Source organism: Jaculus jaculus, chromosome 5 (assembly GCF_020740685.1).
Source record: "Jaculus jaculus isolate mJacJac1 chromosome 5, mJacJac1.mat.Y.cur, whole genome shotgun sequence".
NCBI lineage: Eukaryota > Metazoa > Chordata > Mammalia > Rodentia > Dipodidae > Jaculus > Jaculus jaculus.
The window spans coordinates 130,227,040-130,253,369 of NC_059106.1; the positions used below are offsets into that span (position 1 = coordinate 130,227,040).

General features: G+C 38.0%; 1 protein-coding gene across 1 annotated transcript in view; it reads right to left on the bottom strand.

Annotated features, from left to right (window-relative positions):
* LOC123460703 overlaps nt 1-25,852 on the bottom strand; it is a 38,301-nt gene extending 12,449 nt beyond the window's left edge. Inside the window, 1 exon segment of the mRNA XM_045149175.1 lies at nt 25,709-25,852. Within this exon segment, the coding sequence (XP_045005110.1) occupies nt 25,709-25,852 (144 nt within the window).
* Nucleotides 25,853-26,330: the final 478 nt, after the last annotated feature.

Sequence of the window (26,330 nt, forward strand, 5' to 3'; positions counted from 1 at the left end):
GCATAGTGGGTCAAGAGGAGGAAAGACTACCATAACTTGGAAACAAAGTGGGGAACAAAGATAAATGGAGAGAGAAAAACAGTAATTTTAAGACATCTTGGTTGCTAGAAGACCATGTCTAAAAAATAACTTAAAACCAAAATAAGTCAGAAGAGAAAAAGATCACTTTGTATTGATTAAGGGAACAATCCTTTATAATGACATTACAATTCTAAACATATATGTATCAAACACAGGTGCACCCAGTTTCATAAAATGAATATTAATAGGTATAAAGCCATGATTTAATCACAGCACAATATAGTGAGTAACTTTTACCCATTTTTTCCAAATTACAGTTGTTTTTTTTTTTTTTTTAATTTGATCCCAATGCCATACCATAGCAAATCGACAGCAACAGAAAATGCAAAACATATGCAACCTCCCAGGGATTAAGCAATGTACTATTGCATGAAGAATGAGTCAGTAAATAAATCAACAACATAATTAAGTAATTGCTAGAATTGAAAACATGTCATGCCCAAACCTATGGATACAATACAAGCAGTCTTAAGAGGGAAGTTTATATCTCTATTTGCTCACATAGAGAAACCAGCAAAATCTCAAATAAATAATTGATGTACCTTAGGGCCTGAGCAAAACAAGAACAAACTAAATGCAACATTAGTTAATAGAAAAAAATGATATCAGACATTAACGAATGGGAAACAAAAACAAAACAAAAAATTGATATTCCCTTAGCCCAGCCAAATAAACACAGAGAAATTCCAATTATGGAAGGCATCAATGAATTTCAAAAAGAAAAAAACATGCTGACATATCTTAAAAATACATGCTCCAGTAACTTAGAAAATCTAAAAGAAACAGATAAATTTTTAGATGCAGATGACCTATCAAAATTAAACCAAGATGAGATGAATTATTGAAAGGTCCAAAGGGATTCACACTTGAATTTTGGAAGTTTGGTTTAATTCATTTTAAAAAAATAATATCAATGCTTCTAAAACTATTTCATAAAATAAGAAAAGATGAAACACATTCAAATTCATTTTAGAAAGCCAGTTTTATAATGATAACAAAACAAAGACACAACAAAAGAAAATTTGGAACAAGTTCACAGGAATATACATTCAAGAAACTCAACAAAATAGTTTCAAATTGAATACAGAGGGAAAAAAAAAGATTACTCACCATCACCATGACTTTATGTCAGAGATGCAGCAATAGTTCAACATATACAAATTAATAAATGTAATGCCTTACATAAATGAACTCCAGGACAGACTTCACATGATCATCTCAAAATATGCAGGAAGGCTTTAAAACAAAATCCAACATCCATCCAAGAAAAAAATTAAAAAGAAACTGAGAAAAGAAAGAACATATCCTATAAAGGCTACATATGACAAATCATTAGCCAATATCATACTAAATGGGGAAAATTTCAAAGTATTTCCATGAAAATCAAGAAAAAGAGAAGGGTGCCCACTTTCTCCATTTTAAATCAACACAGTACTACTTTGATAAATTGGTAAGAGAGGAGAAGCAAATGAAGGAGATACAAATAGTAAAGCATTGTAAAATATCCTTCCTCATTTGTACATAAAATAATTCTCTATAGAAAACATTCTACCAGAAAGCTTTAGAGTTTATAAACCCATCATTAAAGACATTAAGTGGACTATGGAACATGAAGCTATTAAACCTATAAAATTCAACATATTTAATAATTTTAAAAATTCATGAATATAAAGCAAAATTGTCCCTTTTGGAAGATGGTGTATATTTTATAATTTTATTGGGAACACCAATTCATGAACATACTGTAAATTGGTCCTATTCCCATTGGGTAATTCTCTTTTGTTCTCTCTCTCCAGCCCCCATTCCACTGAGGGACAATCACTATGTCAGTTTCTGTGGATGGGACAGACAAGGCCTCACAGTACTCCTTACCACACTGTGACTATTACATTCTTTTCACCCATCTTCTGCAATGTTCCTGAAGCCCTGGGGGCAGTGTTTGAAATGTTTTGCTTATATTTTCAAAACTCAGTAAGTTCACACATTTAGCGATGCTTGGCATGTCTCCAGTATGTCTCCAAAGTCATTCTAAAAATACAGCAGTCTGCTCAATCTGGTGTATTTTGCTACACATGATGGGTAATGATATTAGTATACTTTCAAGTTTCTTAGCTGCATGTACCTTTACTTTGCTGTTGTGTCCCTTCAACCCTTTTTACCCTCTTATACCTGCCAGTGAGATTTATAGCCAGCCATTGACTATGAAGTCATTGAAGAAAAAGAAAGTATCTGAAGCACCTAGGAGCTCACTCCCTCATTCACCCTCTCTCTGTGTTGGGTTTGAAACACAAAGGCCATTATTTCCCATTCAAATATGACCTTTTTATTATGAAGTATAAACTTTGTATGGACACATCATGTTTTCATGCCCTTTTTCCTTCTTCCTGGTCGCATTCCACCAAGGGCCCTCCTCAGTGGGATTGCAAGTGTTGGCAGTGGGGCTGTGGGCTATAAGGTTGTGGGAGGAGCAGTCAGTCATTGTGACTTGGCGGGGTGGGGGGGTGGTCAGTGCCTTTGGACCTTCCCTCCCACCTTGTGGCTCTTATACTCTCTACATCCTCTTGAGCAAAATTTCCTGAGCCATGGTGGGTGTGTTTTAAGTCTACTTTAGGGTTGTGCTCTCACCAGTTTCTGGATTTCTGCTTTGATACATTTTGAGGATCCTCAGTGTCTGTCTCCATTACCATGTCTCAGGTTGTCAGACTCCTGGTAGAAGCAACATTTGTGCTCGTCTCTCCAGTTCCTCTGTGGTTTCACCTGGGCCCTGGCTGATGTGCGAGGGGTGATTTGTCTCCTGCTAGGAAATCAGCTAGACCTTTCTGTTTAGATTTCATTTGCCCATCCTACACAAAGGGCTAGATAAATCTCAACACTAAAGTAGACTTAAAACACACCCACCATGGCTCAGGAAATTTTGCAGAAGACTCTTACATTTTTAAGCACCTACTATGTCATTACCTTGCTAGCTAATTTAGTTAAAAGCAGAAGCCAAGCCAAATAAAGTTGATTTTTTTTTTGGCAAGTTAAATTTATATTTTAAAAATATATTGTTCAAGGGCTGGGGGATTTGCTCAGGAATTAAACACACTTGATTGCAGATTCCACCAGCTCATGGTCAATTCCCTAGCCATTCATGTAAAGCCATATAGGCTTCTATTTGCAGTGGCTATAGACTCTGGAATACATACATACACACACACACACACACACACACACACACACACACACACACACACCAAAGAAGAAATACAGAGGCTCCTGAGAGTTTACCACTGAAGTAGATGTACAACACACCCACCATGCGTCAGGGAATTTTGCGGAAGAGGGGGCAAAAGATTGTCAGAGCCAAAGGTTAGGACTTCCTACACAGAAGCATTGCCCCTACCCCAACAACTGACTGCTGCTGTCACAACACACAACTCACAACCCCACGGGGAATACCAGCAACTCCACTGATGAGGATCCTCAGTGAATTGGGAGCAAGAAGGAGGGAACTGTTGGTATAAACACATGATGTATCCATATAAATTATGCTCTTAATAAAAAATAAAATAAACAAAATACACAGTTGATATTGTAACACTTATATTATTTTACAGACATGTATGTCTATCTTCCCTTCATGGCTGGCTAATTAAAAAGCTGTATATTGGGCAGGAGAGATGGCTTAACAGTTAAGGCACTTTTGCCTGTGAAGTCTAAAGACCCATGTTCAGTCTCTCCCCAGATCCTACTTAAGCCAGAAGCACCAGACGACACAAGCGCAAGGTCTCACATGCACACTAGGTAATGCACATGTCTGAAAACTGATGTATGCTGGGGCAAGGAAGATAACTCAACAGGTAAGAGTGCTTGTGTCCCAAACATGACCCAAATTCAATCCCCAACACTCAAGTAAAGTTTAATTGTGCTGGTACAAATAAGCATGTGTGCAGTATTCAGGAAATAGACGCTAATGTTTAAACTCGATTTCAGCTCAGCATGAATTATTTCAGCTTCCAGGCATGACCACAAACATACATTTGTGAGAGGAGTGCAGTAGGAGACTTGTTGGTAATCCAGTCTGACTGAAAATATGTATGTATGTGCATATATATATATATATATATATATATATATATATATATAAGCTCTAGGTTCAGTGACAAGCTATGTCTCAGAGGTATAAAGAAGGCCATATGACATTTTTCTCTGGCTTTTACAAGCATGTGTATGGGGTGTGACTTCTGTATACATACACACTCTTTGCACAAAGAGAAATGAAATACAAAATTAAACAACACCACATGTTATCTTTTTTGTTCCAAAGCACCCAGTATCATGCTTAACATATAGTATGTGGAGAGGAAGAAGAAGAGAGTGTGGGAAGAAAGTAAGGAGTGAAAGATGGAGGGAGGCAGGAAAGGAGGTTATAAAAGAGCAACATAGGGACAAAGGAGAACCATTTTGTTTAATCTTTGGCTTGACTATTTCTCAGAATGTTTCTGTAAGACTATGAAGCCAGCACAATTTAAGTAAAAATAAGTATTCTCTCCAAATGCTGGCATAGGCATTGGATATCTGTTTCTGTAATTATACAGTTAATTTACCATTTTATCCAGAAGACTGGCTGCTGAGCTGAAATCTAGTTTAAATGTGAGCAGCTATTTCATGGATATTGCACACATGCTTATTTGTGCCTGCATGTGTGAAATTCCTGCTGTGAGCTTGGTTTGGTGACCAGACTTTAATACAAACCTGTTCCATGTGCCACATCCCAGTCAGACCACCATTTTCATAGGCCAAGCTTTCTAATAGCCACAGAATTCTATCAGCAAAACTAGCGGATCTGTGAACAATTGCCTATGTCACTTCTGTCTCCAAAACCACTACTAATAACACCAACTGCCTGATCCTTGCTTGAGATGTCTCAAGCTTGCTCTCCAGCATACAATTCCTCAACATCAACACAAAGCTAAATGCAAAATGGTGCATGAGTCTGTGATCCCAATGCACCTGTCCAATGGGACATGGAACCAGCAGTATCTGGAAGCAATATAGTCCAGCTACACTGATGCATATGAAGTGGCAGTAAAATAGCAAAGGAGGTGGGTGTGGTGCACGCCCTTAATCCTAGCACTTGGGAGGCAGAGGTAGGAAGATCACTATGAGTTCAAGGCCACCCTGAGACTACATAGTAAATTCCAGGTCAGCCTGGACCAGAGTGAGACCCTACCTCGAAAAACCAAAACCTAAAAACAACCAAAAAAAAAAAAAAAAAAAGCAAAGGAAACACTGCCTCAAGAAAGGTATAAGGAAAGGACAAACACCTTGAGATTGTCCTCTGGCCTCCATATGTGTGCCATGCATGCTGTTCCTATACATACACATAGATACACATATACCTACACCCCCACACATCATACACATCCATCCATACATGTGTGTATACACACACACACACACACACACACACATACAATTTATAAAAAGAGTGAATTCACCTTGTGAGCCCTTACTGTTTCCAGAAAGATCCATTGACTGGCAAACTGGAGTTAATCCAGGAAGAGTGACATTAACTTCAGCCTATTCTTAAGCACTGAAACAGAAGCAAAAGTAGCCCAGCATTCAGCAACCAAGAAATAAAGAGAAAATAATGTGACTAATGGAGATGAAGCCAGTAACAAGTGTAAATGCTTTCTGGTATTCTAGTTTTTATAAATTCAAATAAAATTTTAAGATAAAAATGCTAAACTCATAAATCTTAGCTTGCAGTCCTAAAATAGAAAGATGGATTTAAGTTATAGAAGTATCTCTAGAACAGTTCCGAAAGTCCCCTATATGAATTTCACTTTAAAGATTCAGAAACATGTTGGAGAGAAATGATACATGTTGCTGTATTACAGAATTATACTAGTCACTGTACTAATTTCTGTGACCTGACAAGATGCATCTTAAGGAAGTCAAGGGATATTGTCCATCATGGCAAGGAAGGCTTGGCAGGAGGAGCGTGAAGCAAGCTTGTCACATTACATACAAAGTCAGGAAGCTAAGTGAAAACAGAAAGAGAAGGACAGCTTTTATAAAACGACATGTCCCACCTCCAGTGACCCACTTCCTCCAACAAGGATCTATACCTCCTAAGGATCCCAAAACTTTTCCAAACAGTAGTTGGAGACCAGGTATTCAAACACATGAACCTAATGGTGATAGTTTACATTCAAACCACAAGACTTAAGTAAAACACTTGGGCTGGAAAGATGGCATCATGGACAAAATATTTGCTCTGCAAACCTAACAACCTAAATTCAAATCCCCAGAAGCATATAAATCTAGATGTATAACGCTAGGGTCTATAAGGCCAGGGCACCTACACCAGGAAAGGAAGTAGAGATGGAAATCCAAAGCTCTCACACCAGCTGGATTGGTGGACACAGGAGCAAACACAAAGACAGAACCTGAACCTGCTTCAAAATCAAGGTGGAAGTTGAGAATCAACACTTTAGGTTCTCCTCAAGTCTTTAGCCAGAATTTGCACACACAAACAATTAAAAGTGAATAAATTAAAACCCTGTTGTGTTTAAATTCTGCTGAGACACATGCTTTTATTTATAAGGGACAGGTTAAACCAGTTCAACAGGAGAGGTTAGCCCAAGCAATCTTTTTCTTTTTTTTTAACCTAAAACTGTGGCCATTACATTTCCTAAGCATAGAAATTTCTTTCCTTAAATACTTGCCTGGCTTAATGCCTACCTTCTTTCATGTACCTGCTCCACAAACGCCACCACATCAGTGGAACTTTCTGACCACCTTTTCTAAGTTGCAAGCCCTGCTCTTTTCTTATATTTTTAACTACCTTTAATTTAGAGCTTTAAAATATGTGGATGTGATTTGATCGTGTCCCCAGGTCATAATCCACTTTTTAAATTTGTTTTTTTTTATTAATTTTTATTTATTTACTTGAGAGAGAGAAAAAAAAAAGGAAGCAAGGTAGGCAGATAGAAAGAGAACAGGCATGCCAGAACCTTCAGCAACTGCAAACAAATTCCAGATGCATGTTCCACCTTCTGCATCTGGCTTACATGGGTTCTGGGGAATCAAATCTGGATCCTTAGGCTTTGCAAGCATGTACCTCAACCACTAAGCCATTTCTCCAGCCAACATTATCTACTTTTTCCCCCTCTTTCCCACACCTCTCCCCATCCCGTGAAGACCCTTCTTTTACAAGGTAGATCTTCTTCTGTTATGTCATCTCATTCCTTTCCTCCTCCTCTGTTTTTCATATCACAATTTTGATGGGTTTCAAACAGTGAATGTTCATCAGTAGACACCATGAGAAAAAGAATGCGCTGATCTGTTCATGTCAGGATGACAGTGCCCCAGGATACTTCTTCTCACCCGTATGGCTCTTACCTTCTTTCCACCCCCTCTTCTGTATGTTCACCAAGCCTTAGAGGTCATGATAGAAATCTCCTTAGTGTTGATCTTTCAACAGCCTCTTGTTTTCCACTTTGATGACGTTTGAGTCTCCTTGGTGACTACCACCACCTCCATAAAGACAGTTCACTGGCCAGCAGTGAGAGCAGCACTCATACTCAATCTGTCACGACCTCTACAATGTGATAGAAATGGCTTTTCCAGTGCTCAGCCCTGGGGTTCTTCTCTTTCTTGTCATTTTGATGAGTCTTGTGTTTGCCTGGTGTTTGTTGCCATCCATAAAAAGGTTCTGTAGCCGAAAGTGATAACAGCATTAATCAAAGGGCACAAGCATATATATTACAAAGCTTTTGATAGAAAATAATATCTACATTTGGCCAAATAACAGCAAGAGTTTCTCTTTAAGGTCCATGACTTTTCTAGCCATAGACTTTTGACGTGTACCTTAGAAGGAGGCTTAACTTGCTTCCCACTGAGTGGGCCTCATGTCTAATCAGAGAGCAGCTGGTTACCACCAAAACTTATGCACCACTATTGTACTAATTTATGTACTGGTATGTACATCTTGCCTGCCTAGTTGATTTTGAAGCTTGCAGGATCCACTGCTGGTTCATGTTGCTGCTGATTTTTCTTCCTCAACAGCTCACATAACATCTCCAAGGCTTCCATCTCAGTTCCTGTTTAATTTCTCAAAGTCCTAACACCGCAGCCTGTGGTGCCTAAGGTCTGATCAACTAGATCTTCTGGGTAACCATATATCTTGGCAATGGCCTGCGTTATCGTAGTGGGGTGGTGTGGCTCATGGGTTTTAAATCCTTTTTTCTCCATTTTACTTACCATGAAGATACATCACATATCAACATTGTACTTTGCCCTTGCTTCTTTACTGGTTTATTTCTCATAGCTCTCCAGATTATGTCTGATGTTTGATTTGTTGTCTTACAGCTATATCACTAGTGCCTGATCTTTGGTAAGGGTGAAGTGATAGTAACTATATGTCCAGTTAATGGAAAGAGGTTTTCTCAGAAGCTTATTAAGATCCATGTTTATAATTTTTTCCTAGTTTCCTCACACACTGTAATGTTAACCCTGACTATGCATGAAAACACATATCACTTATTCCAACACACACACAAACATGCTGATCCACTTGAACAGGAATTTTAGACTTTATCAATTAAGCAAGCACTACATATCAGCATCTCCATGAGTTTTCATTTATTTGTTACCCTTCATGTGACATAGGGCAGAGTAACATTAATTACGTAGCTTGGGTTATATAGACAACAACAGATTGACTTAGCATCTTGAAAGGTCTGGAAAGGTTTCTAGAATACATTTTGCAAGCTACCATCAATCATTGGGTACAAGGGGGCTTATACCTATTAAACTCTGTATTAAAAAAGTAAGGGTTATTTCATTTGTCCTGTTGCTAACTTACTCTCCGTTGGAGAATCTGCTTCTCTTTTTCAGATAGATGCAGATCTTAAGGAGAGAGCCACCCCATCATACCTCAAAAAGGCCCCGACTAAAACTAAGGAAAATCGGCAAGACAAGCAAAGGTGCTGTTTTCCTGATAAACCAGATATCAGAACAAGGGGGAAGGAGATCAACACAGAGAAAAATCAACTCCTACCAAAACAGAGAGCCAGAATCTCAGAGGCCCCCAACACTTCATCACTGAAGCAGAACAAAAATGAACCCAGCATAGCTCAGGGAAATTTTGCGGAATTGGGGGCAGAAAGTATGTTAGAGCCACATGTTGGGTCACAATATGCAGAGACATTTATCCTACCCATAACTGAGGGCTAACTCCACAATGCACAACCCATATACATCAACAAGGAGGGGCCATTGGGGAGGGGGTGGGTCACGGATGAGCCTAATAATGGTACCAAACTGCCTGTATTTGCTGAATAGAAAACTAATAAAAAAAATGAAAAAAAAAAAAAGAAAATGGTAAATGAGCTACATTTGAAAGGCATTTGAGGTAGAGGAAGTTTCACAAGAAATGACAGAGGAACTAGAATGTAACTCACTCACCCAATTCCTGAAACAGAACCTTTGGAGGGCAAGTGAATGAATAAGTTAGTTTCCAATTTATAGCAAGATGCAAATACTATTAGCAGTCACCATTTGGGATTAGGCAATAGGAATTGGTAATAGGAATCTTTTAGTGGCTGTGCTTAGGGAAGAAAAATTAAATAGCAATTTTGTGCTATTTGCTTAATATAAAGACTCATTCTAAAATGTGATATAGATGGTTTTGTTTAACCTTTACAATAAGTATGAGAATGAGATGGTACAATTGAGGAAATAGAATCTTAGGAAAGGTAAGTAAGTTACAAAGGAAACAGCTTGACTATATTAGGAATAAATTATAAACACATTTGGCAAGATCAAGGCTTACTCTGTTCTAGCTACATGATTAACTCTGCAATTTAAAACATTATTTTGGAAACATTATTTATGAGATACACAAGTGCAAAATAAATCTAGCCTTGGAGTTCACTTAGGAATCTTCTGCCAGATAAAAAGGAACAAAAGAACATGAAATGATGAAAGCCTGAACTGGAACAGGGAGCAGAAATGAAAAGAAGGATGGGGTAAGGTGTGTAAAGTTATTACACAGACCACTGGGCAACTATGTATTTCCCCTCTGGGCTCAATTTTGAAGACATGAATAAAGTAAATTGCATTTCAATATTATTTATTTATTTATTTGGTCAAATTAGGTTAAGGGAAGAAAACATAAAAATAGCAGTAAAATGTAAAAGCAGGTGTCAAGAAAGAACTTTGAAAGAATAGACACTATAACATATTTTCTCCTTTACCTCTCTTTGAGAGACACAAAGCTTCTCAGTTACTGTGGGATTCCAAATCCACCCACTTACACCTGCTCAGAAACATCTGCTTCCTTATAAAATGTAATCTACAGAAAAGTTAAAATAAACAAATTAATTAATTAAAAGGCCAGATAATAATAACATATGACAAGGGAAAACTTTTGTTAGTTTATTTAGTTTTCTTATTTCTTTTAGGCCAAAAATATAATTTCCTTGGCCCATTACTGGTTTGGCCTAGACATGGAAGTAGAATATCTCAAATATTATAATATCAATTCCTGACGCCTCAGTGTGTGTCACTGTCACTCATGCATCAAGATGCATGCATCATAGCTGTATAGATATGTGCTTATTCTGATAACAATTATTATCATTTTACCTATGGTTTTAATTTAATAAGATTTGAACATACAAATGATAAATTCCACTTTCCTCAGAATATATCCAAATTGTTGACATCTTTTTTTTTTGTTTCAGGTTTGCAATACTCTTAGCACAAGTAAGTAAACTGACAAGGGAGAAGGGTACTTAGTAAGTTGGTACTGTATATATGTAAGTAAAATGATTGAGATGGGGAGGTGATATGATGGAGAATGGAATTTCAAAGGGGAAAGTGGGGGAGGGAGGGTATTACCATGGGATATTTTTTATAATCATGGAACATGTTAATAAAAATTGAGGGGAAAATAAAAGTAAGTAAACTGTACTCCAACATAACTTTGAGAATCCAAATGGGAAGACAGAACATTTGACCTGAGAAGTGAATGAAGGAAACAGATATTGGGAAATCTGGAAGGAGACCATTTCATAGAAAGCTGATAAAGCCGACAATTACAAGCCAGACTAAAACTGGAAGGTTCAATGTGTTGAACAAAGTGAGGTTGAAGACAGAGACTGAGATAAAAGACAATGCATTTGGAAAAGTTGTTAGGAAAAAATGATCAGGCTGGCCTCAAAGGCCATAGAGAAAATATTTTTACTTTCTATTTTCATTGAGAATTCATTGAAGTATTTTAGGAATAAAGTGTTCTCAGTTTTTAAAACTTACTCTGGGGTTGTGGAGACAAGTGAAAAAGGTTTAATAATGTTCTGGGTGGAGGATGATTCATGTCTTGGGCAGAACCAATAAAATGATAGGAATTATTCATAGTTGAGAGACATTGGAGGGAAATATATATGCTGATAAGTTGACATGTATTTTGAAAATGCAAAAAATAATGTTCTGCTTAATAGTAATTGAATAAATGATGATTTTAAAATAGTTAAAAATAAAATTTTGTTGCATAAAAAGTAAAAACAAAAGATTTGCTTTCCAAACTGCAGCTTGCCTAAGATGTTAACAAAATCATTATATCCATAGAAGAACAATGATATTGTGATATTCATACTAAAGATATGAATACATTCATGTTCCTCAAGTTGCAGCATCACTCTCTGGTTCTATACAGTCTTTTCCCCACAGAAGCATGAAGTTTGATTAAGAACTGGTGATCTTTTACTCTAAAATAAACCCTAAAATGTATGTTCTTGGCATAAAGTGTCAGGCTATTTAATAGACAGCAAGAAATTGTTCTTTATTCTTATGCTATATTTCCCCACATCAATTATAATCACTATTGATTTTATGAACACCTATAGCGCAGTTGATTGATGTACAATTGTCTCAAAATGTTAATCCTTAATCAAAAACTTTTAAGGATATTACCTTGAAAAAATCAGATGAGATAAATAAATTGACATTATACTTAATTTAAGAAACAAATAGGCTAAAAACAATAAAAATGTTGATCTATATTACAACCGATAATTCATATAACAAAAATACATTGTTGCTTTATGTGATTTGTGTGGACTTCACTTGAGATATAATCATATGACAGGAAATTGTTTATAATGGGAAAAATTTAGGCTATTCTCAAAATGTAAATGGGTTTAGATCCAGTTAAGAAGTTGCATCTGAGCAGATGCAGACAATTAATTATGCAAATGTTAAATCAAGCATTCATCTCAAGGTGAAAGGGTTAGGCAGGATAAAATGTCCTCTTCATTTAAAAAAGACATTTAAAAAGTACACTTAGAAGTGGCCTATATAGATCTTATTCTGAGTAGAATCTGAACAAGTGGATTTAAAAATAATGTTGCATAAACCTGCCTCAGCTTTATCATGATACATGACTTCCCTATTTTCTATGGAAATTAGAGCCATTTACAGAAGACAATCTACAGAGTGTCTAAAAACTTGGTAATTTTGGCAAGTACCTAAAAGTTAGGAATGTTTAATTCACCCAAAAGCTTAAATAGGAAGAGTGCATCATAATAAATGCTTGTCTTGACACATTTCTTAAAACGTACTACTTTCCATGATGTGTCAAATAGTTTTCAGAATGGCTTGCCATGTTATATAAGAGGCTCTTCAATGTTCCTCTTCCATTCCATGGCCTTATTTATCTTAAGCCACTAAGTGTGCTTAAGTTTGCACTGGTCAGTGCCTTTCATGGTTTGCCTGTGTACTTCCTATGCTTGCTCTTATAGACAATGAGTGGTAGCAGTCTGTAGTTTACAAAAATATTCGTTTTTCCACAATTTTCTTTTTGCCATTATGTTATATATGGGAGAGAGAGAGAGACTGTCATACAAACCATAATGGTTCAAACTCAGTATGTAGATGAGGTTGTCTTTGAACTCCTGTTCTTCCTGCCTCCACCTCCCAAATTCTTGGATTATAGGAAAGAGATATAAGCTGCTATGCATGGCTTTGATATTCATCTTTATTAATATAAATGTAGTTCATTCATTTAAAGGGCCCTGTAGCAAATCACATTGTGAGTATATTTTTTTTTTAAAGATGCATTTAGGGCTGGAGAGATGGCTTAGCGGTAAAGCACTTGCCTGTGAAGCCTAAGGACCCCGGTTCGAGGCTTGATTCTCCAGGTCCCACGTTAGCCAGATGCACAAGGGGGCGCATGCGTCTGGAGTTCGTTTGCAGAGGCTGGAAGCCCTGGTGTGCCCATCCTCTCTCTCTCCCTCTATCTGTCTTTCTCTCTGTGTCTGTCACTCTCAAGTAAGTAAATAAATAATTTTTAAAAATATTAAAAAAAAAGAATTTCAAAGATTGGGTGATTTTCTTTTTTTTATTTGTTAAAATTTTATTAAGAATTTTCATACATAAACATACCAAAATTTGTTCTTGATCCCTTCCAAGTGTTATCTTTTGTTCCCCCTACCCAGTCCCTACTCCATTTCCCTCCTCTTTCCAACTGGTGCTGCTTCTATATGTACTAATATATTTATTTGTATGTATTACATGCCAACTCACTCACTTTAATATTCTCAATTACACTTTATTCCTCTTCCTCTACCCTTCCTCTTCTTTCTCTTTCTCCACTTCTCCTCATTCCTATATTACGTATATCCTTTTGCATTCTCCCTACTCTTTAGCTCTTCTGTTTGTACTCACTTTTGAATATGGTCTGATATTTATAAATTTAATTCTCATTTGCCCCCTGTGTATGCATGTACTTATAGATGCTACATGTTAAGACTATCATATCAAAGAGAAAATGTGGTTTTGGCCTTTCTTACTTGAAGTGACTTCACTTAATATGATCCAATTCCAACCTTTTATCTGCAAATTTCATAGTTTCATCTTTTTGTACTGTTGCCATAGAATTCCAATGCATGCATGTACCTACCTCATTTTCATTATCCTATCACCTCTAGGTGGGCATTTTGGCTTATTCCAATTTTTAGCTATTGTAAATAGACCTGCAATAAATATGTAATATCTCTGTAGTACTGTAGATGCTCAGGAGTTGTATGGCTGGGTTATATAGGAGGCCTATTTCTAACCTTTTGAATACCTCCATACTAATTTTCATAATGGCTGTACTAGTTGGATGCATACTTACCAGAATTTATTACCTGTTTGCTTGATGTTGGTCATTCTAAATGGGGTAAAATGTTATCTCAAAGTGGATAACCTAGGAGCTGGAGAGATGGTTTAGTGGTTAAGGTACTTGTCTGCAAATCCTAAGGACCCTAGTTCAATTCCTCAATACCCATGTAAGGCAGATGTACAAGGTGATGCAGGCATTTGGAACTCATTTGCAGTGGCTGGAGGCCCTGGCATGCCCATTCCCTCTCTCTCTCTTATAAATGAATAAATAAATAAAATATTTTAAAGTTGATAACCTTTAAAAACAGACATTTGTAGGCTCTTTGGAGGTTGGGAAGACCAAGATCAAAATACATAGAAAGTGACTTTTTGCAGTTTCAAAAACTAGTCATGAGATTCAATTATCTATAGAGAAATTTATCGATTCATTGCAATTTCAATTGAAAGTGACACAGACTCTCTTTATGCTCAATACGATAAACTGAATATTTGTGTTACCCTCAAATTCACACATGGAAGCTTAAATTTGCAACATGATAATATGCAGACATGGGAGCTTTAGGAAGGGATTTGGCCTAAACTTCCTATGCCTCTCTTCTTGCAGTTCTCCATACAAAAGCAAAGAGGAAATGTTGCTTAGGTGTCTGAATACTTAATCTCTAGCTGATGTCACTGTTTTGGAAGGTTGTGAAACAATTAGAAAGTATAGAGCCTGCTGGAGGAAGTGTGCCACCTGAGGCAAGCCTTGAGATCACATAGCTCAGCTATATTTGCTGTTCTCTGTTTCTTGTATGCTATTATGACTGAGGCTTCTCCTCACTGCCATGATGGACTGTAGTCTGTGGAACTGTAAGATGAATTAAACCCTTTTCCTTCTATAAGCTGCTTCAGGTCAGAGAGTTGATCCCAATAATGAGAAATGAAGTGGCACAAAATGCATCATCTGAAGTAATGCTATAGCTTTTCTTTTGACTATATGTTTCCTGTGGTGATTTGAATGTGAAACACCCCCCCCCATATGCTCATGTGTTTGAACACTTGATCCTCAGGAAAGTGGGGCTATTTAGGAAGGTTGTGGCACCTTGAGGGAGCCTTGCCAGAGGAAGTGTGTGTCCCTGGAGGCCTTGGGGTTACACACGCAGTCTCACTCAATCTTACCTCTCTGCTTCCTATCTACTGCTATGACTGTGGCTTCCCACTCCAGACTGCCAAGCTTTCCTGGCCATGGTGGGCTCAATTCTGGAACTGTTAATCAAGATGAACTCTTTCTTCTTCATCAAGTTGTTCTGGTGACTTGTTTCTTCACAGCAAAGAGAAAGTAACTAATAAATTTATGAATGCTTGCAAAACATGTGTATCATATCACTCAGTTCTTACATATGTTCTTATCAACATCCCTTAAACACCAACTGTCAGAGGCTATTATTGCTTCATCTTGCTATTATTATAACAAAATACAGACCTCCACCCTGTCCTCCGTCCATTGAGAAAAGGGATATTCCTATTCCTGCACTTCATGCTCCAGCCTTGGTCTCATTAGTTTACCCTATCAAATGAGGATGCTGAGCTTTGTAAATTGTGTATATTTCTAAATCCATATGCAAATAAAGTAGAATTTCAGAAACAGGAATCAATAACTTAAAGAAAAGTATTTGAAACATTAAAGTAAAATATATAACAGAAGACATATGTTTTGGGGTGTTCTTGCTATGAAGTGGCTGTAGATAACAATGACGTATTTTTCAGAAAGCTGGAAGAAAGGTTTTTAAATGTTTTCACTATAAAGAAATAATAGCATCTCATGGACTAGACACTAGGATGGATGGGGAGGGAGGGGAGGGCATCGAAGGGGTGGGAAACACAAATCTAGACCCAAACAGCAATGGTACCATAAAATTCTACTTCCTAAAGGGCAGACCAAATGGCTGAACCTTCACCAGGCCCTTACAGGGAACACCTGAACCACAATACACTGGAGAGGGTAGGATAAAGGCTAACCTTAATCTTCTACATCTTCCCTCCTTCCCTCTCCCTCTCTCTCTCTCTTCTCTCTAACTCTTGTATATTAGTTATATTTTTCCTCATTTTCTTAGTGGGCACTGACTTGTAACTCCCAGTACCAGCATGGGGCTATCATCCACAATGAGATTTTGATCAGAGAGACCTACAAAGTTTCCTAAAAGACAGACAGATTTCTGTCAGAGTACTTGATGACCCACCAAATGTTAGTGGTAAGACCCTACTGCTGAAGAAACCATATGCATTTAACATATAAAATGGAATGGCATGGCTGGAAGCTAGAAGAGAGTCAGTCCCCAGACAGTCAGTGTGTCTAGTGCCAGAAGGTGCCACATGGATGACTGGGGGAAAATGACCAATATCTGTCCAAGTAATTCATGGCCTAACCTTCTTAGCAGCAAGTAACCGGTTGTGATGCCCACACAAGTGCAATAGTGGCACATAGCTATGGTGGTGAACCAACTGCTCTTGATTTGGCTAACTGATCCCCTCAGTGATATGGGACCCATAGCATGAGCTGGGAAACAAGTCAGAACCATATCCAAACATAAGCCCACCCTCCAATATCAAGCTACCATCAATCATGGGCTACAAGAGGGCCTACACCTGTTAAATTCTCTATTAAAAAAAAAAAAGTAAGGGTTATCTCATTTGTCTGGTGCTAACTTACTCTCCTTTGGAGAATCTGCTTCTCTTTTTCACATATATGTAGATCCTAAGGAGAGAGCGACCCCATCATACCTCAAAAGGGCCCCAGATGAAACTAAGAAAAATTGGCGAAACAAGAAAGGGTGCTGTTTTCCTGATGAACCAGTTACCAGCACAAGGGGGAAGGAGACCAACACAGAGAAAAATCAACTCCTACCAAATGAGAGAGTCAGAGCCTCAGAGGCCCCCAACACCTCATCACTGAAGCAGACCAAAAATGAACCCAACATGGCTCAGGGAAATTTTGCAGAAGAGGGGGCGGAAAGAATGTGAGAGCCACATATTGGGTCATGATATGCAGAAACATTTATCTTACCCATAACAGTGGGCTAACTCCACAATGCATGACCCATATACCTCAACAAGGAGGGGCCAATGGGGAGGGGGTAAGTCACGGATGAGCCTAATAATGGTACCGAACTGACTCTATTTGCTGAATCCAAAACTAATTAACAAAAAAAAAAAATTTAAGAAATAATAAACGAGGGCTGGAGAGGTGGCTTTGTGGTTAAGGCACTTTCCTGCAAAACCTAAGGACAAGATTCACTTCCCCAGTACCCACTAAAGTCTGATGCACAAGGTGGAACATGCATCTGGAGTTCGTTTGCAGTGGGTAGAGGCCCTGGCACACCCATTCTCTCCCTCTCTCTCTCTCTCTATCTCTCTCTCTCTCTCTCAAATCAATGAACAATATATTTAAAAAGAAGCAATAAATGAGTAAAGAAATAAATATGCCTTCCCTAATTTGAAGAGCACATGATATTTATACACCAAAACATTACATGATATCCTATAAATGCATATAATGCATATAATCTGTCAAATAGTTATTATAGAAACATATTAAAATGAAAAATATGAAATATTAAACTATACACAAGAAATAGTAATACATACATTAATAGTAGCATGTTAATTATGTTCATGTTTACATAGACATATATATGATAGTATAAAACATATGTTAGACTACATGAATATACCAGAATCAATAACTGAAAGAAAAACAAACAGAATGAGCATTATTTTATGAAGCTTCCAAAAGAAACTAGAATTTGATACCCAAAAATAATCTTTTTAAAATCTAAGATAATACATAGCTCCTATGTTAATTACATGAGGTTTCCTTTTGAGATATGAAAATGTATATGAATAAGAGGCAGTTATTGGAAAACACTATGAATGTAGAGTATGGCACTGAATTGCTAAGTTTAGAGTAGCTGATTTGGTTTTATATAAATTTTATATCAGTGTATTAGAAATAAGAAAAGAATCATTAATCAGTGGTGCAATTATTTTCTTATATTAAATTCTTAAGATAACATGATAAGTTTAAATATAGGCTATGACTTTGGTATACTAAAAATGAAATGAAAAGTTATGATTCTAAAATCTTGATAAGATTAAGGGCTAAAAGATAAAGCATATCCACTTTACTCAGATGTCGAACAATAGAAGCAAGGGTGTTATCTACTAAAATATTAACAGCATTGGCAATAATGTTTGACTTTCACTCAGACAAAGTCAGACAACTTAATCCAACTGGCTTGTTCGGTCCATGATGACTGCAGGTTCAAGGTTCAAATGTTATTCTCATTACTCCTTTTTTATTCCATTCACTCTCCTTTTATCATCAATTTACTCTAAGACCCAAGCCACAGAAAACTACATAGGTAATTCTATTATCCCATCCCCACTCCTCCAACAGATGATAGATAACACAGGAATAATCTCAAGTTATGTTGTTCAAAATGAGCTTCACTTAAAGAACGGTGCTGAACACCAATGGTTTGGACAAGGGTCCAGACTCCTTGTCTTTGAATGGATCCCACACATCAGCTACATGACACTAGACATATGACCTAAGTTGAATATGCCTCAGTTGCCTATTTATTGAATGAGAGCCATCGTAAAAATAAAACCTACCAAGATTAATATGAGTATTGAGAACAGTGCTTGTCATAATGGTAAGGGTACAGTAATTGCTATCATCATATTTATTAGTATGTCCAGACATCCAAGTCTGTTGTTCAGCAGAGGACACAAATCATACTTATATAAAAGTCTAGGGGGGTTAAATTATGACTTAGTGTAAGTTCAAGAGAAGAAACTACAAAACTCACACACAAACACATACATGTAATTTGATTGATTGTATTTGATTGATCGCAATCATAGAAACCGTTTAAACATACATGCAGGGTGTTCTTTGCACCTAACCCCAGAATCTGAGCTCAGAAAGGAACATGAAGCAACAGTCATACCTTTGATGTCCGGAGTTTGATGGGGTGGGGAGGGGGCGTGCATTATTATCAAACCTCATTCCAACAGTCTCTTAGATCTAGGTCATCTTGTTGGTTTTTATATGTTTCCTACCACATTCTTCTTCATATTCTCTGATTTCTGTCACAGATGCCACTTATAACCTTTGTGGATGTCAGCCTCTCAAGTAGTACAACCATATGGGTCATCCTGGATCTTGTGGCTGGTGAGTTTATTTTCACTCTCACAGCTTTATATGCATCTTCTAGCTCTGAGTGTCTGCTGGTTCTGTTTAATTTTCAAACCTCCTGCAAAATATCTTTTTTGTAGTCTAGTAAAATTTTTATTGATAATGAGTAAGGTAAAAATTTTATATGAAATATAAACACATATAATCCCACCCTTTAATTTGAAATTCCTCAGTGAAGGGAGGTCTTGAAATGTAGTCCTGGTATAAGTAAATTGAGAAGACACAAATGCATAAAAAAATACCCTTTGTCAAGTTGACACACATTTATGCATCTCTTAGCAGTACTGAATTTCCATGTATAGGTACAACCATGCTTCCTCTTAATGTAATGTAATTATCTTCCACAAAATGAAAAGCACATGAGACTCCTCCAAAAGGAAAGACATACTTGGGGCTGGAGAGATGGATTAGTGGTTAAGGAGCCTACCTGTGAAGCTTAAGGACCCAGGTTTGATTCTCCAGTACCCACATAAGCCAGATGAACAAAGTGGCACATGCTTCTGGAATTTGTTTGCAGTAGCTAGAGGCCCTGGAGCACCCATTCTCTCTCTCTCTCTCTCTAATGAATAAATAAGTAGAATGTTTTTTAAAGAAAATACACATCTACTTAACTAAGATGGAGCACTGGTCATTCTATTGCTCGCTAGGTCACATTCTTCCATGGATACTCCAAAATGCAAATAGTTCTATAATTACTAATGCACTGTTTTATATGGTAGGAGAAATAGAGGTAGTTAAGACAAAAGTGGAAAAAATATTCATATAAAAGTATGAAAGGTATTTAAATGGCAAACACCACATTTGTATGCCTGATTTTAAAGGCTTACTTGGTAATGAGAACTGTTTTCTCCCACTACCCATTCTATGCTACATTCCCTTTATTCTAGCAAAGAATTGGGTGTCTGCCTGCCTTGTAGAGCATTTGAAAATGAAGTGGGAGGCTTTTCTCGTGATGCGTGCTTCACCCTGTCCACATTGGTTCTGGCTTCTCCTAACTCTTATTGGCTTAAAAACACTAGCCTAGCATGTTTCACCCCTGGGTTTTTCAGGCTGCATATACAGTAGCGCGTAGTAGTACACAGTTATATTGATCTTAATTCTGCAGGGAAGAAATTCTAGAAAACACTCCAAGACAAATCCATTCACGGTTTCCAGAAGTTGCCCCATTCACTTTTGGATCTGACTACAAAATGCCTTATTCGCTGATGATTTTTAATGGGTTGTTTTTTCAATCAGACATGAACATTCCTGTCTTTAAAATGTAGATCATCCTCCCAGGTTTCAAAGTTCTGTAGTCTCCTTAGTTTTTCAACTCAGTAAGTTTGTCTCAGCCATGTGCCTTTGTTTTCAACAAAAAGTTGTACTATTCCACCTTTAATGGAGACAAGTAAACCCAGTCTCCATTGACGACATTGCTGATAAAAAATAGATGAGACAAATGCATGTTTCAATGCTACATAGCTTACATAGACTGATGTACTTTCAAGTAACAATTATTTAATCTGCTTTTGCTTTTGTGAACAACCTAGGTATATTATATCATCAACTGAGGAAAACATAATAGAAATATGAGAATATTATTCCTTACATGGCTTCAACCCAGGCCTTTGTGACATTTTCCAACACTTCAGCAGGTTGTCTGTAGTCTGCTTCACGTGTGAGATCATTTCCTTCCTACGTGGCCAGCAGCAGGAAATGAAATCCATTAAGGCCCCATGTAAGTGCCTAATTTGTTTGAACTGTCATTTATCTGGGGTTCCAGTAGCTTCCCAAGTATCTCAATGCAGTGCAGGGAAGTTCTCCGTGTCATCTGTGACACAAGCAGCTGCTTTCAAATATTCTGAGTGCTTTCACTTTACAGATTTTCATCTTCTCATACTTCAGTGAAAAACAAGCCACGAAGAGGGCACTAGGACAAGCACTGCTTGGATAGAGTTTAGAAAATGGGTCATTGTAAATGAACAAAAATGAAGAGGTAACATTATTTTTCTACCTGTGAACAACCTGGTAGAGAAGTAAGCCTGGTGACAAACACCAATATTCCTAGCACTTGGAATGCAAAGGCAAGAAGATGACAAGTTCAAGTCTAGCCCAGACTGCATAAAATAATGAAGCACAAAATATATGAGTCTAAGCTTGTGGTGGTTTGATTCAGGTATCCACCATAAACTTAGGTGTTCTGGATACTAGGTTCCCCAGCTGATGGCAATTGAAAATTGAAGCCTCCTGGAAGTGATGCATTTTGGGGGGCAGGCTTATTGGTGTTAAAGAGAGCTCCACCTTGCTAGTGTTTTGCACACTCTCCTGTTCCGGTTGTCCACCTGATGTTGGCCAGGGGGTGATGTCAACCCTCTACTCATGCCATCATTTTCCCTGCTATCATGGAGCTTCCCACTCAAGCCTGTAAACCAAAATAAATCTCTTATTTTTCCCACAAGCTGCTCTTGGGTGGTGATTTCTACCAGCAATGTGAACTGACTGCAACAAATATATATATACATATAGCAATTAGGAGAACATCACAAAAAGACAGACTGGAACTGAGCCTCCAAGTATATTCAGGATTTTATTAAATACAGGTTGGATATGTATGTTTGGAATATGGGATGGGGTTGGGGATAGAAAATACTTTGCCCAGAAGAAATACTTGGTGGTAATCTTGGTAAGTATAGACTCCCAAGAACGTAAGAATGTGATTTCTGTGTAATGTGCCTGATCTAAGCAGTGAGCAAGGGAGCCACATCAACAGAGTCAGTGATACCATCCAAGTAGTGCTTAGGAGACTGTTCTGTTCACCACAACAACCCCAAGAACATGCATGGTTCTCTTCTGTATTGGTACCTCTGTGGCAGAAAGGCTCCACAAGGTGGTGATTTGGTACAAAAATGGAAGGGATACAGGCAATGCAAAATAAAATCAAGAATACAGCTGTGTGAGGTCACTAATTCTTCTTCCTTGAAGTGAGGCATTTTCGCCAAAGAAAGTTCGGAAAGATTGTTAGAGCCACAAGGTGGGACACTACGCACAGACATTGCCTCTTTCCCACAACTGATGGCTACCCCACAATGCACGACCCACAATCCCTAACAAGGAGGGTTGCTTCAGAGGCGGGGAGGACAGGAAGGAGACTAACAATGGTACCAACATGGCTATTTACACAATGAGTATGTACATAACTAATAAAGAAAAAACCAGTTGTCAGGGCTATTCAGTACAGCAGCATCTTTTGAAATATTACCACTCAAAAAATATTAATGACAACTGTGAAAAAAATAAGATTCTGTAAAGTATCCATGAGTACTTTCCTATCACACTGGTTCTTCAAGAACTGTATCTGTAGGATCCCTTTGGGATTCAGAAGTAATAAATAAACATAGCTCTGCTTTGCAATTAGCTTCAAGTTCTATCCAGCTGAGCTGGGCTATGAAGTAACAAAGCCTACAGCAGTGATAAACAATACAGTGTCTCGGAAAGTTTAATAACACACAAGCCCTTCCTAAAACATAACTGAGCCACCGTATGCTGACACTGTATTAACATAATACAAGTACTATGCAGAGTTCAGCTCACATCTTACTCCATTGCTACTTTTTGCCCTTATATCTTTGTCACTTTTACTTCACAAACATCCCATGTGACTTAATCGTAGCTTTCCATAACTTTGCAAAGAGCACATAAACTTTCCCTTGTTTCTAGAGTATGATGACTCTCCATTCCTCAAGTTGTCAGAGAGTATGCTTCCTCAGAAAGTGTCAGTTAGCTTATATTACCTTTTTTGATTTAATCAAAACACTGTGAGAAATACTTAAAGCATTACTATATCATCTTATCATCTGTTAGAAGCTATTCCAATCCCAGGGGCTGGGGAGATAGTTCAGTGGTAGTTGTTTATTTTGTGAACGTGATGACCTGAGTTTGATCCCCAGTATCCACTTACTAATGCTAGGCAGGGTAGTATGAGTCTATAATCACAGTACTGGGGAGGCAAAGAACAGTGGATCCCTAGAGCTCACAAGCCAGTCACTCTACCCTAACTCATGAGCTCCAAGCAAATAAGAAACTCTGTTGCATATATGCATAAAAGACACACACACACACACACACACACACACACACACACATACATGTGTGTGTAATTCTCTTTTGCATGTGTGTGTAATGTGATGTGATGTGGGTATGCTGTGTAAGGTGTGTAAATGCAGTGCATGATTTATGCACACAGTGTGCATAGCATGTGCATGTGTTTGTGCCCATGTAGCACCCTTTAGGCTTACCTGTGGCAGGGTACACTTGCCTGCTTGTAGTGACCAAAGGGGAGTATCATCTGATGACTTCCCCATTGGTCTTCCACTCAGTCTTACTTGAGCCAGTCTCTTACTAAACCAGAGCTTGCCATCTTTTCATGAGCCCTGGTGATTCCCGAGTCTCTGCTCCCCTAAGGGACTGGAATTCATGTGTACATGGCCACTCCAAGATGTTTATATGAGTCCTGGACATTATACTCAAGTGGTCTCTCAGTCCAGGCCCTCCCGCTTGCAGAGGAAGAACTCTGAACCTCTGAGTCATCTCTCCAGCCTCATGCCCATACTTGTAATGCTGAACTGAATCACTTTGAATTGCAATGATCAGCCCAGGTATCCCTTAGCATTTTGCTGCTGTGTTTTATAGTCTTATATTTATCCTTTATCTTATCTGTTTTAACTGCTTCTAAATCATGTTCCTTTGTGCTATGCAAACTTTTGTAGATTAACTTAAATCATTTTTCTGCAAATGGGAGTATTTATAAATGGATAAATGTAGGGCTAAACGAACAGAAAAAAAATTGTTTCCTACCAGATTTGCAATCCTTGAGGCAGCTCCTGCCTTTGGTGACCTTTGATGTCCCAGAAGTTAGCAGAATGGATGGCATACTGCAAGTGTTCCACCAACCTTGGTTAAAGAAACAAGCAGTCAGCTTTCTTTCAGGCAGGACTCTGGATACTGTGATTTAAGCATATTAGCATTTTCATCTTAGCATTTGCTGGAAGGAAATGCATATGTGAATACATTATTGTAGTTATGTAGATAATGTGTGCCTTTAGAGTGTTTTTCTTAGTAGTATGTACACACTAACTTCAGCATTTGATATAATAATGACAGTAATAATAGTGGCAGTAGTGGTGGTGGTGGTGGTAGTAGATTTATTGTTGCAGCTACCCATGCATTGCTGGACAAACACCTGGCCAAAAATAGCTTGTGGTAGGAAAGGATTGATTTTAGGCTTACGGAATCCAGGGGAAACACCATCCATGGCAGAAGAACCTGGCCACTTTCATAGATGATACTACCAAAGAGCCAACATACATCAACAACCAGAGCTCAAACTCTCTATTTTTTTTCAAGCATGCCTAGTAGACTGGCTTTTATATAAAAATTTCATATCAATTATTCACATGGGATGCATTCTTCAAGGTTACTTTTACACGTTAAGAAGGCTAGGCTTCTATCAATCTTTTTATTATTTTTTCTTTATTAGTTATGTACACACAGTGTGTAAACAGCCATGTTGGTACCATTGTTAGCATCCTCCTTGTCCTCCCCACTCTAAAGGGACCTTCTGCATTGGGGATTGTGGGTCATGTATTCTGGGGGTAGCCATCAGTGGTAGGGAAGACACAGTGTCTCTGAATAATGTCTCAACTTGTGGACTGGCCTTTCTTTTAATGCAAGAGATTTAGAGTGACAGAGAGAGAGAGAGAAAGATAAAGAGAAAGAGAGCAAAAAAGTGAGAGAGAGAATGGGCATGCCGGAGCCTCCAAGCATTTCAAGTGAACTCCAGACTTGTGTGTCCCCTTGTGCTGCAGCCCACAGTCTAGCATGCTATCTAAATAAACTGGTTCAAATGGGCAGGCTCTAGAATCCACCCATCAAAGTTCCTAGCCAACCCAGTCTTCCCCTCATATACCTAAATCTGATACTCTGAACTCACTGGCTTCTACCCTCGCTCTTCTCTTTTGGTGCAACCCCGGGTGTGTATGGGCTCTCTGGCTCTTACCCTGTGCTGCTTCTACGCACATGAGTCTGGCCTCTACCACCACCTAGCCTAGGTGGGAGGGACTGGGAGAGCATTGCAATATATCTTGATGTAAATTTTTTCACTTGCCTCTCCCTTATAGTTTGGGGTAACTTCTCACTTTAATTATTTGTGTGAGTTTTCTCTGGTCTCAGAACCTATCTCATGGGTGCTCTCACCAACTCTAGACTTGCTACCTGTGTACTTATTCTAAACTCGAGGTAACCATGAGTGTAACCGTCTTCATCATGCATTTCTCCTCTGAACTTCTTGGTCTCCGCTTTGATACTTCTCCTCTTCAGAAGGCACAGGGCAAATACCATGTGTGTTCTTTCTGAGTCTCTCTACATATACATCTGAATTCTACTTTCCATATGCTTGCAATGCTGTTCCAGTTTTCTTTAAAGACCTGAACTTCTCTTATATATATATATTTTTATTTATTTATTTATTTATTTATTTATTTGAGAGAGAGCATGAGAGCGAGAGCAAGAGAAGGACACACTGAGAGAGAATGGGCATGCAAGGGCCTTCAGCTATTGCAAACAAACTCCATATACATGAACCACTTTGTGCATCTGGCTTACGTAGGTCCTAGGGAATTGAACCTTGGTCCTTTGGCTTTGCAAGCAAGCACCTCAACCACTAAGCCATCCTTCTAGCCCCCTTTATTTCTCTTAAATGAACCTTATAAACTACAGTGTTTCCATGTGAGAGTGTGTTTCCTACATCCCTTAGATAAACCCCACAATTTGGGATTTCCCCCTAAATAAACATTTTATGCTTTAACCTTCTTGATTT